This window comes from Lepidothrix coronata, unplaced genomic scaffold, assembly GCF_001604755.1.
Source record: "Lepidothrix coronata isolate B3197 unplaced genomic scaffold, Lepidothrix_coronata-1.0 Scaffold149, whole genome shotgun sequence".
NCBI classification, from domain to species: Eukaryota; Metazoa; Chordata; class Aves; order Passeriformes; family Pipridae; genus Lepidothrix; species Lepidothrix coronata.
This window is the reverse complement of record NW_016690329.1, coordinates 1,020,962-1,036,660: the sequence shown is the minus strand read 5'-3', so window position 1 is coordinate 1,036,660 and position 15,699 is coordinate 1,020,962. Positions and strand designations below refer to the sequence as shown.

Here is a 15,699-nt window from a genome sequence, read left to right as displayed (position 1 = left end):
CTTCCTGCTTAGATATGTCCCAGAATTAATGGCACTCTTCCAGTGTCCCATTTCAGAGGGGAAATGCACGGACACAAGAACTGTCTGACAGTGCTGAATAAATAATTATCACGATATTTAGCGGAGCTTCAGAATGCTTTGGCTTTCTTTCTGAATAGGAGGGAGGTATGACAAGATAGGCACAGCATTTTTGAGGGGGTAAAAAAAGAAAAGCTAAGACTAATACCCACTTTCAGCCAACGTCCTCCAGGTGCTGTGAGTGTCCCCTGCACCTCCAGGGCAAGGAATTTAAGAGATCCCTGCTATCAGCTTAACGATGCTAAATCCCCCTGGCAAGCAGTCAAGTAAGATGTATCACTGGCTTCCTAGATTGTGGCTCAGCTCCTGTAGTCACAGAACTGTGTGCACTTGCTTTTTATTTAGCTGTGTCTGAAGGATCCAGTGGAGTGTTGAGCACTGGGAGGGTTGAGGAAGAGAAAGTGTGTATGTGGGTGTACAGAGAATTCATGGTGTTGGGGAATTTGTCAGGACCTGGTTGGAATTCTGAGCCTCACTTCCCGTAAAATCAATCATAAGATGCTGAAGCATGTGTTCAGAGTGCTGTCAGCTCTGTATTACTGAAAAATAGAAGTTTGCTTGCATTTAAAAGACATCTTGATCCTTCACTCCCTACCCAGCAGGTCTGTAGCACATTTGTTTGTTTGAGTTTATCCTGAGGTGTGTACAAAGTGCTTCCTCAAGTAAACCAAATAAAACCAAACATCTTTGCTTGTACATGGACTTGAAAGTAAACAGGAAAAGGTGTATGTGGGGTAATTTATGCCTTGTAAAGCCAGTGTATTTTCCAAGTGACAGTACAAAAACTACAGATTTGCCAGTGAATGTAAGGGGAGCTTAATTCTCGTTAACCAAGAAAACCAAAACGAATTTTCTATTTTAAGCTAAGATGAAAATATTCATATTTTGTCACGCTTAGTTTTTATGATACTTCAGATTCACATAGTTCACATCACTTTCCTCTGTTAAAACTTCTACATACAAGGCAATATGTATTTTTCCTGAAGAAGTAACTCCAGTGCCTGGTCTCTGCTACCTTGGGGTGAGCTGCCATAGTCCAGAAGTGCCTTCTTTACAGCTGAGCACCAAGCATTGCAGGAATCCCAAAATGAGACTGTTTACTGCACCAAAATGCTGAGCAGTCTCTGCAAATTAGGCATAACTTCTGTTGGACTCGGGGCCGTTCACAAAAGACAGACCTGCTTGGCATGGCAGGGCAGAGCAGAGATGTTGCCAGCACTCAGGAAGCATCTCCAGGCAAGCCAGCCAGCTGGGATAGGAAGCACTGCTGCAGGGCAGGCCAGGGCCTGCCTTCAGGTGCTGCAGGTCTCTGCTGGTCTTTGCTCCTGCTAGTGGAGGATAAGGAAGCACAGCAGACTGAGAACTTTATCAGCCTTAAATAACGGGCTTAGGGCTGAAGGTTATACCACCTGGAAAGGAGAGCATTTCCTGATAGTGTTACATTGGCCTGGTTCCTGATTTCAGTGTGAGCAATACCAGGGGATGAAATGAGTGTTTGTTAAATGTAGATTTAAATTACAAATGCTTTACAGAAACATATATTATTTATGTATCTAGTGCTTTCTTTATTTTTATACACCTGCTGAAATGGATTTAAGACAGTTGACACTTATTTTTTAAAGCGGAGTTGGATCCTTTACCTGGTAATGAAGAATAAAATAACTTGTAGACTCAACAGGTGTTTTTGGAGTTTATTGAAATATATGACTTTGGAGACCTTATTGCACCCTTTCAGTACTTAAAGAAGGCTTACAGGAATGATGGAGACTTTTTACAAGGGCCTGGAATGACAGGACAAGGGGGAGTGGCTTCACACTGTCAGAGGGCTGAGTTAGATTGGGTATAAGGAAGAAATTCTTCGCTGTGAGGGTGGGGAGGCCCTGGAACAGGTTGCCCAGAGAAGCTGTGGCTGCCCCATCCCTGGAAGTGTTCAAGGACAGGCTGGATAGGGCTTGGAGCAACCTGATCTAGTGGCAGGTGTCCCTGCCTATGGCAGGTGTGTGGAAGTGGGTAAGCTTTCAGGTCCCTTCCAACCCAAACCATTCTGTGGTTCTATGACTTATGTAAAACCAGTCTGTTTTACAAGCTGTAAAGCTTCACCTGACTTAATCAGGGTTTCTCTCAGGGCCAGGGTGCAAGTTAGGCATCCCTAATCCTTTTTATTTAAGGTAAGTGTGTCTGGCCTTTCCAGGGACAGTGGGATATGGCTGGGGTCCAGGGACTGCCAGTGAAACCAGCTGAAGTATTGCCCTCAAATGTAAAATAGTGCCAGCGCTTCCAAATTGGCTAAAACACTGTCAGCAGCATGGGAGCGTGTGCTCTGCCAGCCTGAGGAACCAGATTCCTTGTACTGGGTTGGCAGCTCATGGAAAAACTGAGCTCAGTTGCTGGGTGGAGCTTTGCAGGGCTCGCCGACCTGTGCCGGCTGAAGCGGGGAGGAGAGCGCGGGCTGAGTTGCTAAGGAGCAACCTGTTTTGCTTGCCGGAGAAAATCCGGTGCCAGGAAGAGATGACTCTCCGTGTGCTCTATTGTTGCTGCTGCAGAATGGGAACGGATAAAATGAGCTGTTTAAACTTCGGCAGTTCTCCCTGCCCTGATGGTTTCCTCCCTGACCTCTGGAGGGGGATAGGTGTGTGCTCTTGGGGTGAAGTCAGAAGGAATCGAGAGATGGTTTGGACGAAATCGGGTGGAATGAAAAGATGGCACTAATTTCTCTGGAGCCAGGATTTCTGCTCTCACAGTGCTTTGAATTGTTCTTGGGTTATTTTCCCATTTAAAAGCTCTCGTGTGTCCTCTAATCCTTCTGTAGTTTTGGCTCATCCAACTCATCACGAGAGACCTTTTGAAATGCAGGATGTCCTCTTTTTCGACCAGCCACTATTCCTGTTTGTGCTTCTGCAATATGGTCAGACCTCGAATAGATGCTTTTAAAAATTATCATTCTTGCTTAGCGTGTAATGCCATTTCTTACAGAATAAAACCAACACCATCTAATCCAGCGTGGATAGCTTGTTTTAAGATCGGCTCTACACAACCCAACCCACCATACCGATATAATCGCAGCAATTAACAGCAATTAGGCGGTTTATTTCTGCCACGCAAACGCCACTTGGTGTGAATGTATATTTATAAGCATCTGTCCTGCGTGTTATCTGCCAGCGCGCTGGGAGCTGCGCGGATCTGCAGCCTGGAGGGCGGGCGTGCGCCGAGTTGTTGGGATGTTCCGGGGGTGTTCATCTTCCTCGGGCACAAAAGGGAGGCGATAAGGCTTGCGGACGCTCCGGAGTCGCTTTCCGTGGTGGGTTCCGTGGTGATTTCGCAGCGATGCCCAGCGGGAGCGGCGGCAGGTGTAGCCCCAGGAGCGCTCGGCGCGGCCCCGGCCGGGCACCGCAGCCCCCGCTCCCCGCTCCGCCCCCGGGCCGTGCCGGGCGGGTCCCGGGCGGCTCCCGGCGGGGACGGACGGCGGCAGCGGCGCACCGGGAGCCATGGAGGCGGCCGCCGACTGCCTCAGCCCGGCCGCCCAGCAGCAGGTAAGGCCGGGGGTGCGGGGGCTCGGGCAGCCCCGCGCTCCACGCGGTGTCCGGGGCCGGCCGGCGCCGCGGGTGCCCGGCCCCGCCGGGGCTCGTCCGAGGCTTGCTTTTGAAAATCGCTGACCAAAGCGTGAGCTGCTCGCTGCGCGGTCTGCTCCGGGAGCAGTCGTGCCAGCGGAACCTGTAAAACGTTTTCCAAGCGAAGTGTCAGAACAGCCCCGTGTGACCGTCAGATGGTGGTGGGAGGGTTGATCATCCCTTGACACGGGCTGGCACTGGGGCTCGCCGCTGTCCCTGCATTGAAGGGAGAGGAGCTGTTATGGTGATGGTCTGTCAAGCCAGCGGCGCTGGTACGTGGGTATTAGCAGCGAATCCTTAAGTTTACGTGTAGGCTAAGATTCATCAACCTGCTGCCTTTTAATAGTAATTTGCATTTAAGAGAAAGGCGAGGAGTAAAGCAGGATGTGGACTGACCGAGCCCTATGTGATTCACAGGCTCATTATCATATGAGTAAGTGGTGCAAAGTGTGTTTGTATTTATAACTCAGATGCAAAATATGTCAGATAATTATGCTCGTTTGACCTCTAAGCATAGAAGTCATTATAGACTGTCTTGTTTCAATGCTAAATAGCATGTGATAACTCCTCGTGAGCTCCTGGAACTTGCTGGTTTAGGTCACTTGTTGCTCAAGTAGAGATGGAAAAAACATTGCCATGGGTTAGCACTAGTTCTACCTGGTAGCTATGTTGGTCAGCTATGTTACAGGACTATTGCAAATCAAGTGTTGCTTGTCTAAATAGGCTTTAAATTATGTAGAACTGCAACAAACCTTGTCAGATTTTTGTCTGATAAAATATGACTTGGATAAATAGAATGAACAGTTGTATAATATCTGAGGAAGAGCCTTTGCATGAAGAATACTGGTATGGGACAGCATCCATCATAAAAAGTTATGCTGGCCCCAAAAGTGACTGGCTGGCTGTATCTTAAGCACGTTGGCAAGAAGTTTAAATCAGCCTGAGAATAGTTATTGCAGAAATACATAATAGTGGTTGTGTACAGTAAGCAGGTGTAATTTAGTTGGGCAGACTTGTGTTTTAAAGCTTCTCTGGCAGTGGGATCAGAGAGCTTTTCAGAGTGTGGTTTGGTGCTGGCAAACTAACACTTCAGTCCTCCACAAAAAATACGATACTAACTTTGATTACTAGTCTTAGAAACAGGTAATTTTGAGTGCATTGGAATTAAGGGGTGCTTTGTATAGATGGAAAAGTCTTACATGTGTAACTCTGTGGCAAGTCAACATAGTCATTTTTCACTCAAAAAAAGCAGCATAACTTCCTGTCTTTGTTGGCTGTTTCTTGGGGCTGCCAGGCGAACAATGAACCCCTGGCCTTTTCAGAAGGGAAAAGCTCTGAGAATGCACACCTTCAGGATGTGTGTCATTGGCCTCTACCTTCCCAAGTCACCTAAATAATTCTCTCATCGAAATGATAATGACCGTGCAGCTTCCCCGACGCTGCGCTTGGGGCAGGAAGCCATCGCTTCCGTAACCATTGTGCATTATAGCCTGGCCATGGGTGCAGCCAGACCTCACCTTGTCTCCAGGAGTGATATTTAAAAAGGGGGTGTGAGGGGTAACTCCTCAGGAGTTGCACATCTCATACTCCCACCTCTCCCCACTGCTGCGGGTGGCAGAAGATGCTTCTCATCTTTTCCAGCTGATATCTAGTATCTGTTTTTTTTTCAGACGTAGTTGTGCTGAACCTGGTTACAACCTGCTTATTTTTTTCCCTGTTCAGAGCTAAATACACTGAACTCCTTTAAGTCAGGGTAAGGATCTGCTGCTGCACGGGACTGGATTTTTATTTTCAAACCGAAGTGACCCTTAAGCAAGTCCTGGTCAAGTAGACCAGCAAAAGCAACGAGTGTTTTGCGGTTCAACGGTACACTTGTTTCAGGGCTTAGTGGCTATAAGTCATTCTGAGCAACTGCAATAAAAGACAAAAATTCAGTGTGTATATTTGTAGTATTTGAGAAGAGTTACGGAAATTAAGGTGATGATTTTTCAGCTGGTGCACAGTTCCGTGTTCATCTCAGCAGTGTGGTTGCCATCTCCTCTCGTTTTGCCCACAGGGCTTTACGGAAGCCTCTTAGGAGGTGTTTTTTTGTATGACATGCTCAGTAAGGCTGAAGCTGCCAGTTCTTCTTGTCAGATGAGCAATACCTCATAAAAGGGAAGTTGCAAAAGCTTTGTAATGAGTGCAATTAGGCTTCATATTTTTATTCTTCTGTTTTTTGCCGGTGATCTGTCACTTTTGATTGAGGCCTGTATTGCTTGCTGAGTCACTAGTGAATTTTAGATGATTTTAAGATCACTTCCTTGAATCTTAGTGATTTTTAGTTTTTTTTACTTGAATCCCTTAAATAGTTATTTATGCCTTAGGCAACCTAAAGACTTTCGTTTTAGCTTTTGTAGTGTGAATTTCAGAAGTCTGTGTGAATTTTGGGGTGGTTTTATAATGTTCAGCAGCGTCTCTTGCAGGCTGTGGTGTCTGTCTCTGCTACTGCCCTTACAGGTAGTGGCTCTGATGAGCACTTGGACTGGATGAAGGCCAAAGTCAGCCAGGCAAAGCCTGTTTTGGTTTGGTCAGCACAGAGAGAAATGTAAAGTTAACATTGCTGTTTGCAGGGCGTGCAAGGAATCAAGGTATTTATAGCACAGAGCAGAGTCCAAGAGTTTCAAAGAGTGTGGTTTGACAAACTCGGATGAGTTTCATCACACCCCTGTGTTTGAGGGAGAGGTCCATAATAAATCTGACACTCTTTTGTCTTAGTCTAAAAGTTGGTGCTTTTATTCTTGCATGTCTTAAAGGTTTGCAGATTGGCTGTGAATGAGAAGGTGGGGGTGGCCATGGAGGTTGTGTTTTGGTGGGGTACCTATACCTGTCTGTACCTGAGCTGTGCTTTTGCACAGGCAAACCTGTGTCTAAGAGGTCCTGTTTGCCGCCCACACTTGCTGCAGAATTTGCTGGATGTTAGGATGCTCCCAGACTTTGGTTTGATTTTGATAACGTTGGACACAGTGTGTGGACTCATCCCTGCCCTGATGGATTTACTTCCTCTGAGCTCACAAGCGATGCCAGGTTTGTCACTAATGCCACCAACAGAGTATAGTAATTCCATCCACCAAAGCATGCTAGAAACAGAATTATGAAGGCCACAGGTTAATCATTTAATGACCAGTCTGACTATACCATAAAACATTTCTGTTGAGTTGGAGAATACCTGCAGAACCTCAGATACTGAAGTCTTTCTTTTCTTCTTGCATATTTCTTGTCACTCGTTCTCTCATTTTGCTGTGGACTCAAAAACCCTTTAGGAAAGGATGGCCTGTTTCTTACAAAACCGCCTTTGTCCAGCACAAATGAGCTGGTGTTTTGTCAGGAACCACGGTGAGAATTGTGTAACCATCTAAATGGCACCCAGACACCCTTGAGAACATGTTTAAAACTGTAGCAGCCCAGGTCACTTTGTATTTGATGCAGAACACCAGATCTTAAGGCACAGCAGCCTTCTGACATACAAGCTGGGGTTACCAGGGAGCCAAGAGCAGTTCTGACATGATGTGTGTGGGGGATTTATTCACTGTGAGGATGGTCAGGCATTGAGACAGGAGCCTGGAGGGGCCGTGGAGCCACCAAACCTGGAGGTTTTCAGGAGCCAACTGGGCAAAGCAACTGCTGTGAGTTTGATGCTGACCCTGCTTTGAGCAGGAGGGTGGAGTGGAGACCTCCGGAGGTTCCTTCCAGCCCAAACAATTCTATAAATATTTGTTTTGACATGATAAAAATGAATTGCCTTAAAATATTAGTGTTCAGGGTGGAGTAACAATTTAACTTCTTACAAAGGTGGTACCAGTATGTGCTAACAGCAGATTTTTAACTTAAAGTTCAAGAATCCAGAATACAGTTTGTGTTGTTTGTGTTCAGAGATACTTAATGCTGAAGAGCCATGTGGTCATGGAAAGAAAAAGTTCATAAATAAACAATAGGCTTGTTCCAAGACTTAAGCCATTGTTAGTCAAAGATGCTAAGTGAAAATGTGTTTTTCTTCTTACAAGGTTTGCAGATTGGCTCTGAATTAACAGGTGGAGGACTGCATAGGTGAAATAGAATTAATTAGATATGCCCCATGGATTGGCACTTAAAACTGAAATGCATCCTACTAAATGACAGGTTACATGTGCAATGTTGCACAAAGTAAAATTAATTTAACTTACTGCAGTTGGTATCAGTAATCAGGGAACTGTGAGCCTCATTCTCAGGGAGGCCTGAGAACAACTGGCTAAATTTTTAATTTTTATTCCTATTTTTCAAGTTGTTTCATTTCATATTATATTGTGCTTCTGTAAAACATATAATTCTGCAACATAGCTAGGTATTGTGGAAATCCTTTTGCACTTATGATATAAGGAAAGCGAGAGGAAATACACATACTTTTCTGTAGTACAACATCTGAATTTTATGTGAAGGCATCCAATTCTAATGTGAAAGCTCAGCTGGTTATTGAAATTCATGAGGATGAGACCTACAGTAATGTTAACATAAAAATAATCTTGTTTCCGCCTCTTTCTGTCACAGGGGAAGTTTGAGATACACAGTCTGTACTGTTTGGTGTATTTTGCTTATGGAGACTTTGGGGCCCTTTATTTTCCCTAAGGGAAAAACAGTTTGCTTGAATGTTATTCTTCACCTATATCAGGTGGGATCTGCAAGTGCTACAGTTTATTTTTAAATAAACAGAAAGGAGTCTCGTCAAGTTGATATCATACTTGTTTGTAGAGCAGTGGTTTCTTACCTTTAGCATACATCTCGGGGCATGTTTACATAGTGGGTGTCATAAATTCAAACACTGCAGGCGGATCATAACACTGCCTGGCAGGGATTCCGCCTAGGATTTGCCTAGCAGCAGGGCTGGGGTGTTTTTTGTTCGTTTGTTTTTGTTTTTTTTTTTTGACAAACTGCTTCAGGTTGGGAAGTGCTGTTGAAAACACTCCTGGGAATACGTGCCTGCACCCTGGAGCCTGCCATCACCTGGCTCCATAAGTAACGGATGATGAGAGGGGGTGGTTTTGGGTGCAGATGTGGAGATGGGAGTTTCTGTCCATGGCAGAGCCGGTTACCTCAAAATTCAAGTGGTGAACTCGAGGGAGAGCAGCGCTCTGTGCAAAACCAGCCTGTCTGTCTTTCTGCCATGAGCTTTTTCTTTTACTCTCCAAGACGGTGGGTTTTTTTGTTATTACAAGTAATTTTTCAGACTGAAGTCCACCACAGGATAGTTGGAGATGGAATGGAGCTCTGGAGATCATTCAGTCCAACTCCTCTGCCAAGGCAGTGTCACCTGGAGCACACAGGAATGTGTCCAGGTGGGTTTGGAATGTATCCAGAGAGGGAGACTCCACGATCTCCCTGGGCAACCTGTTCCTGTGCTCTGCCACCCTCCGTGGAAAGAATTTCATCCTCATGTTAAGGTGGACCTTCCTGTGGTTTAGTTTATGGCTGTTGCTCCTCTTCCTGTTGTTGGGTACACCTGAAAAGAGTCTGGCACCATCCTCTTGACACCCACCTTGGAGATATTTCTATGGACTGATGAGATCACCTCTTGGTCTTCTTTTCTTCAGGCTGAGGTTTTAAGATGTACAGCATCACAAGGCTCCTAGTCCTCCCATACCCTGCTCGTGCTTGGTTTTCATTAGCTCTTTTCTATTAGTTGCAAGTTCCAGCCGACCTACAAGGCAATTTTTTGCTTTCTTTCTGTGTTTTGTTTTGTGTTTTTGAAGGCCCTTTTCCCCAAGCTTGAGTGGTGAATACACTTACAGAAGGGAGGAGAAATTACACCTTCCTTTTTTTCTGGTTTCCCTTCTGTTTAGAAGCACTGGTGAAAACATCAGCATTTTGATTTCTCTGTGTGCTTGACCTTGATATTATTGCACTTTTTCCTGTAAATTTGGATGCTGTACTTACAGTGGAAAGTTTCATAAGCAGAGGAGTTGGGTGTAACACCAGGGTGACTGGCTGAGTGATGCCTTTGACTCCTGCTGAGCTATTCTGAATTCTCCTGGGCGAGCCGCTCACAGTTGTATTGTACCAAGCCTGAAATTATTTCATGTTTTTCTCTGTAAGACCCACTGGCTTTGCCTGGGATTTAAAGCAGAATATTAAAAATGTTACTGCGATATGTAGCATGTTCCACCACTTCCAACAGGGCTGAAGTGAGGAAGCACTCCCTAAAAGCCTGTTCCTGGCAGAATTCCACTCCAGAGAGGTTGGGACTGGAATACGGAGTTCTGGAGACTTACAGTTGAGTTAGTGCATTTTCTCAGGTTCCCTACCCTCTATCCACTTCAGCCTTAGCTGTGCACAGTCATGCTGAACAGCAGTGTTTACCCAACCCCTGTGCCCAGGTATGTGTGCGCAGTGTCAGCGGTGAGGAAAAACGGCACACGATGTGTTTGCTGCTGGTCAAATTAATTCATCAATAAAAAATAATCCAACACCGCAGGGGAGGGAAAAAAACCCCCATCCAAAACAAAAAGAGCAAAACCCGCCTTTCTTAAGTAAATCTCCCTGTTTCCTTCCCAGCCACACAAACAGTAATTAAAGAGACACAGAGCACTTTTAAACACAAGTGCTAACGAGGGTTGTGCCTGCGCGGGGGTGTATTAGCTGACTGTGAAGATAACAAGTTACAGAAGGCAGGGCCATTACTTGCAATAGGGAATTAACTCCTACGGATGTGTTTACAGTCTTGCCGAGTCAAGTCTCCTTATTTCATGCCCTGCTTAACAGGTGTGTTTCACGTTGGATTGTCCAGCTTTCATTTCATTCCCGTGTTCCCGTTTGCAGGCTGAAGCGAGGCTCGCAGCGAAGCGAGCGGCGCGGGCAGAGGCACGGGAGATCCGAATGAAAGAACTGGAGAGACAGCAGAAGGAGGTAAGGTCAAGGCTCTGGGGGGTGTTTGGATTTATATGCAGGGAAGAAGATGATCAGAGATTCTGGAAGAGAGGGTTAATCTATATTCTGTGGAAGCACGTGTAGTCTGCGTGGAACTAATGTTAATCGTAGAACAGCCTGGAAAAAATATGGATCGTGGCAAGGATTTTATCTTGGTGAAGCCAGTGTAATTATTCACAGAAAATTCTCATGGTTAGTAATTATTGTTTAATATTAAACTTCGAAGTGTGCAGCTTCTTTGTGTGTGCATTGGGGGTGGTGGATTCTTATCACTTTGTTAGAAATCTAATGAATATGGAAGATTCCTGTCCCTTGTATAACTCTATTGTAAATTGTTCTGCTTTCTGCTGTGAAGCTGATATTGGGCTCTCCCTCAGTTTGTAAAAAGGATGGTCTGCTGTTGGCAGGAGCAGCAACAGAAACTGAACTTGGCAAAGCATTACCTTCTCCACAGAATTTGTATTAAATGCCTGCTGTAGTCTCTCCCTAATTCAGGAAGAGCTGGTTGTTTTATACCACCAGCAGAGTTTCTGTGCCTCTGCCTGTCAGCATGTGGGAGGTCATGGGCTTCCAGCGCAGGAATGATCTTAAGACCAGAGAGCTTGTTCTGCTCCTGCTGTGTTTGACAAGTAGGAGCTGTATTCAGTGTCACTGCTACAAGAAACTGGGAGCAGCATTTGTTTAGGAGCTCTAGAAGATTAACTGGTGCTATTGGAACAGGGCTGCAAGCAGGGGTTGGCCCAGGTGAACTGAACCAAAAGGGTTTAAAATTTGTATTTGCTGTTGTTGATTCAGTGAAAGAGCAGAGTAGGCATTACAAGGCCAACAGTAATAACAATTTAATTTTTTCAATAGATTTTTGAGGGAAAAGGAAGTAGTAAGGAGTCTGGGGTCAGGGTGTGGGAATACATAGTAAGAACAAATGTACAAGAGCATGTAGTGACAGGACAAGGGAGAATGGCTTTACAGAGAAAGGGAATAGGTTAGATATTAGGAAGAAATTCTTCCCTGTGAGGGTTGTGAGGCTCTGACACTGGTTGCCCAGAGAAGCTGTGGCTGCCCTATCCCTGGAAGTGTCCAAGACAGGGCTTGGAGCAACCTGGGACAGTGGAAGGTGTTCCTGTGGGGGGGGTGGAAAGGGTTGATTTTTAAGGTCCCTTCCAACCCAGGCTATTCTGTAATTCAGTGATTCTACATCTGTGCTTTAGGGTGCAGAGAAGGATTCAGTGGAGCTTTTAAGCAGCGAATCAGGATGTGATAGCAGGATATGGATGAGGGTGTGATGGCAGACCCGTGTCAGTGCAGGCTGCAGCAACCAGCCCGCAAAAGAAGCGCTTGGGCAGTTTGCCCACACTCGGCTTTTGGAGTGTCTCATACATGTCTGGATGTGTCTCAGCACCCTGTAGCCACAGCAGGGTTTGATGTACCTGCAAACACAGCAGCAGTGAGAGCTGTGGGGGAGCCTTGCTGCAGACACAGAGCTTATGGAAGAGAGTAGCCTTTTCCTGCTGCGGTTGCTGCTTTCTAAGGGATGTTTTTTGCAACCTGTCTCATGGTCAGAAGGTCTAAGTGTTGGCACTGCCAAGCTGGTGATGGTCTGGTGGGACTTGCCAGGCAGCCTGTGGGAGGGCTTGTGGTAAACAAGCATCAGGTGTTTTGTTTGGGCAGGAAGGTAAATACCAGAGTCAGGGCAGCTGACACTGTCTAATTTACAGATAACTTTAGTGGAGCTGATGACCCCTTTTAAGATTAAAAGCTGATGCTGCAAAGGGTGTCCTAGTAAACTGAAATTTTGGTATGAAAGCTAAAGCTTGTGTGCATGCTCCTGCAGTTAATAACTGAGGAGCTTGTGATCTGAAAATCTGTGACAAATTTCATAGAGATAGAAATTGAATAGGACAGGATGTCCCTCTGAAATACCACATTCAGTAAAAGCTCAGCCAGATACCCACCACAATCTGCTTTGTAATTCACTGGCATAAATGACATAATATGACTATACATTCATTTTGTATTTTGCAAGCCCAGAGATTCTGTAACTTTCCAAAATAGCTTAATCTCAGCCCCCAGATGCCAGGTAGAGCCAATTAGGATTGACTGGAGGAAGTTTTTCCTTGCCACAAGTATCCTGCAGATATAGTAAAACATACAGAAAATCTCAAGCAGTGATCAACACAAGAGATTTGGCACCTATGCCTTCCTTGATGGGGAACCTGCTGTGACACTGGTGTCTGTACAGCTTGTTTTCTGCCATCCTCATTTCCCTTTGCAAACTTTTCAAGGCATAAAGAGCACTTTTCCACTACTGCCATGTTAAATAACCAGAACTTAAGGCACTTGCTTTACTACTTCAGAAGGCTTTTTAAAGCCAGCTGTGGCAGTTAAAAAGCAATAAATAAATTTATTGCATGTGCATGTGCTTGTTCATGCTTAAAGCACTGTACATGCCCTGGCAGGCTTTCTTGTGGAGCGTGGATTACTTGAAAATATATTTATATTGCTGGTCTGGTTTAAAAGTTTCCAGGTGCTACCATTACAGGCTATAACCATGGCAGTATAGCCCTCGCTGGCGAAGAAGCAGAGTGTTTTAATAATTTGGATTTGAAAATTGGCTCCTTTCCTGCCCACCAGCTAATATTAATGACATTTCTTCATCTTGTGCTTCGTTTTCGTCATTTTAAAATAACCGGGTGACTTTTGCATCATGAGTCTACACACGTGATGGAGAAATTATGTAGCAGTAGTAGATGGGCTTTTGGCAGAAAACACTTGATTGCAGGGGGAGATGTGGGAAAAGTTCCGGTGGAAGGCTGCAGCCGGTCGCTGTGGTGGGGCAGGATTGCAGGTGTGTCCCACCATGGCATCACCTGGCACCACCTCATGCTGGGCAGCAGAAGGAAGGATAAGCGTGCCAGTGCTTTGTGTTTTTGGGTTTTTCTTCTCTGGGGAGAGGAAAGCGAGGAGAACACAAGCACAAGTTTATGGTAAAGTGTGAACTAGGTAGATGAAAAGTGTTTTCTGAAGCTGAAGAAAGAAAATGAGCACAAGAATCATGATCTGATCACAGAATCCCAGAATGGTTTGGGCTGGAAGTGACCTTAAAGCTCATCTTGTTCTAGCCCTCTGCCGTGGACACCTTCCACTAGACCAGGTTGCTCCAAGCCCTGTCCAACCTGGCCTGGAACACTTCCAGGGATGGGGCAGCCACAGCTTCTCTGAGAAACCTGTGCCAGGGCCTCACCACCCTCACAGGGAATTATTTCTTCCTAATATCTAATCTAAACCTACTCTCTGTGAATTTGAAGCCATTCCCCCTTGTCCTGTATCTCCAGGCCCTGGTAGATAGTCTCTCTCTCTTTTTCCTGTAGGCCCCTTCAGGTCCTGGAAGGCTGCAGTTAGGTCACTCTGGAGCTTCTCCTCTCCAGGCTGAACAGTCCCAATTCTCTCAGCCTTTCCCAATAGGAGAGGTGCTCCATCCCTCTGATCATCTTGGTACCTCCTCTGGACTCGCTCCAACAGCTCCATGTCCTCCCTGTGCTGGGGCCCCCAGAGCTGGAGGCAGCTCTGCAGGTGGGGTCTCACCTGAGCAGGGCAAAGGGCCAGAATCCCACCCTCCCCTGCTGCCCACGCTGTGGGATGAGCCCAGGACATGGGTTGGCTTTCTCATGAAGATAAGGGTAGTGATCACTCTTGAATCACATATGTGTGAATAAATTTATATATTTAGTAGAGAATGTGTTCTTGGTGATAAGGCTTTAGGAAAGGGACAGATCTTACAAATGTAGCAGCTTGAATGTTTCTGAGTTCTCATTCGGTGCTGCTTCATTGTTGTTATTCACCAAAGATGTAAATAATTAATCTGGAGGTTTGGACAGGTTTGCTGGTTTGCTTCCACACATAGTAAGTCAGTGCAGGAGAGCTCTCGTTGCCCATGTGTGTTCTGAGCTGAAAGGACAATTACAGTAGACGGTACTTGCTCCCTTCCCTGTTTCCACACCGCTGATACCCCCCAGCTGGTGGGAGTCAGAGCAGTGATGGGTCATCTTTTACCATACCATGCTGCCAGGGCCTTTAAACATTTGGTTTCCAGCTGCAGAGTCTGAGGCCAATCCCTTTGGCTTGTACTTGTGCTTGGTCCTGAGGCAAATGCCTGTGTACGCTCAGATATTTATTGTTAATTCACGCAGAAGAGCAAGTCAGGAGTTTTCAGCTCAGTTTTTCTGAGTAACAAGTTGTTAATTGTCGTGGGGCTACCAGGTAAAATGGAAAGAATAATTTTTTTCCTGTGCATTTTTTTTCCCTTTTTCTCTTGAAGCTTGACATAAGATGTATTAAAGCCTTTTTTCCCCAAACAATATTTAACAGGAATGTTTCAAGACACGTAAAAGCTGCAGCATTAGGGCTAATGTTTTCTGTAGGAGTACTTTCTGTGTGCTCTGCTGCCAAGGCTTTAAATGTCTCTTTGAGGACTGACACTTGGAGACCACAGTTTAAGCTGATATTAGTGCCTGAAGTGAAAAGACAGTGATCTCCTCCCACTCCTTAATCGGCTGGATAAGATTCTTCCTTGTCAGTTTGCACATTAGATGAGCCCTCCAGTTCAAGGCAAGTGCACTGTGCTGGTCTCCTGCCTTCATTTTCAGCTCTTGCTTTAAGGGCACAGCACAAAACTTGCCTTGGCTATTTTGTAAATTCCTTCTTTAAAAGCATACTCACTTTTCCTCCTTTGGATTTGTATTTCTTTAGAATAAAGTATGCCACCAATACTTTCTAGTAGAAAAGAGAAGCTAGAGAAAAGCAGAATTTTTGTGGCTTGAATGGGAAGGGTGAGACAGACTATGAAACTCGATGCTTCCATATCCAGGGAAGAAATGAAGAAGGTTTCTGATGGTTAATCTGTGCCTGTCTTACAAAGCCAGTGTGAAGATGCACAGGAAAATTTGGAAAGGGACAATGTTGAAGGTGTTTTTAGTAGACTCTGGACTTCTGCCACCATCTAACAATGCATCACTGGTTTGTTCTGTCCTGTTTTAAAGATATTTCTATGAAAAATGTTATTTTTGTGGGAAAATTCCTG

General features: G+C 45.4%; 1 protein-coding gene across 2 annotated transcripts in view; it reads left to right on the top strand.

Annotated features, from left to right (window-relative positions):
• Positions 1-15,699, top strand: part of LRRFIP1 (LRR binding FLII interacting protein 1) — a 112,623-nt gene that overhangs the window by 37,194 nt on the left and 59,730 nt on the right. The window contains exons 1-2 of one of the 2 annotated variants that reach the window (XM_017828523.1): positions 3,531-3,608; positions 10,515-10,601. In XM_017828523.1, the coding sequence (XP_017684012.1) occupies positions 3,564-3,608; positions 10,515-10,601 (132 nt within the window). In that variant the 5' untranslated portion in view covers positions 3,531-3,563. Of the gene's footprint in view, positions 1-3,530; positions 3,609-10,514; positions 10,602-15,699 lie in introns of those variants that run through there. The other variant, XM_017828522.1, reaches the window with a different exon arrangement.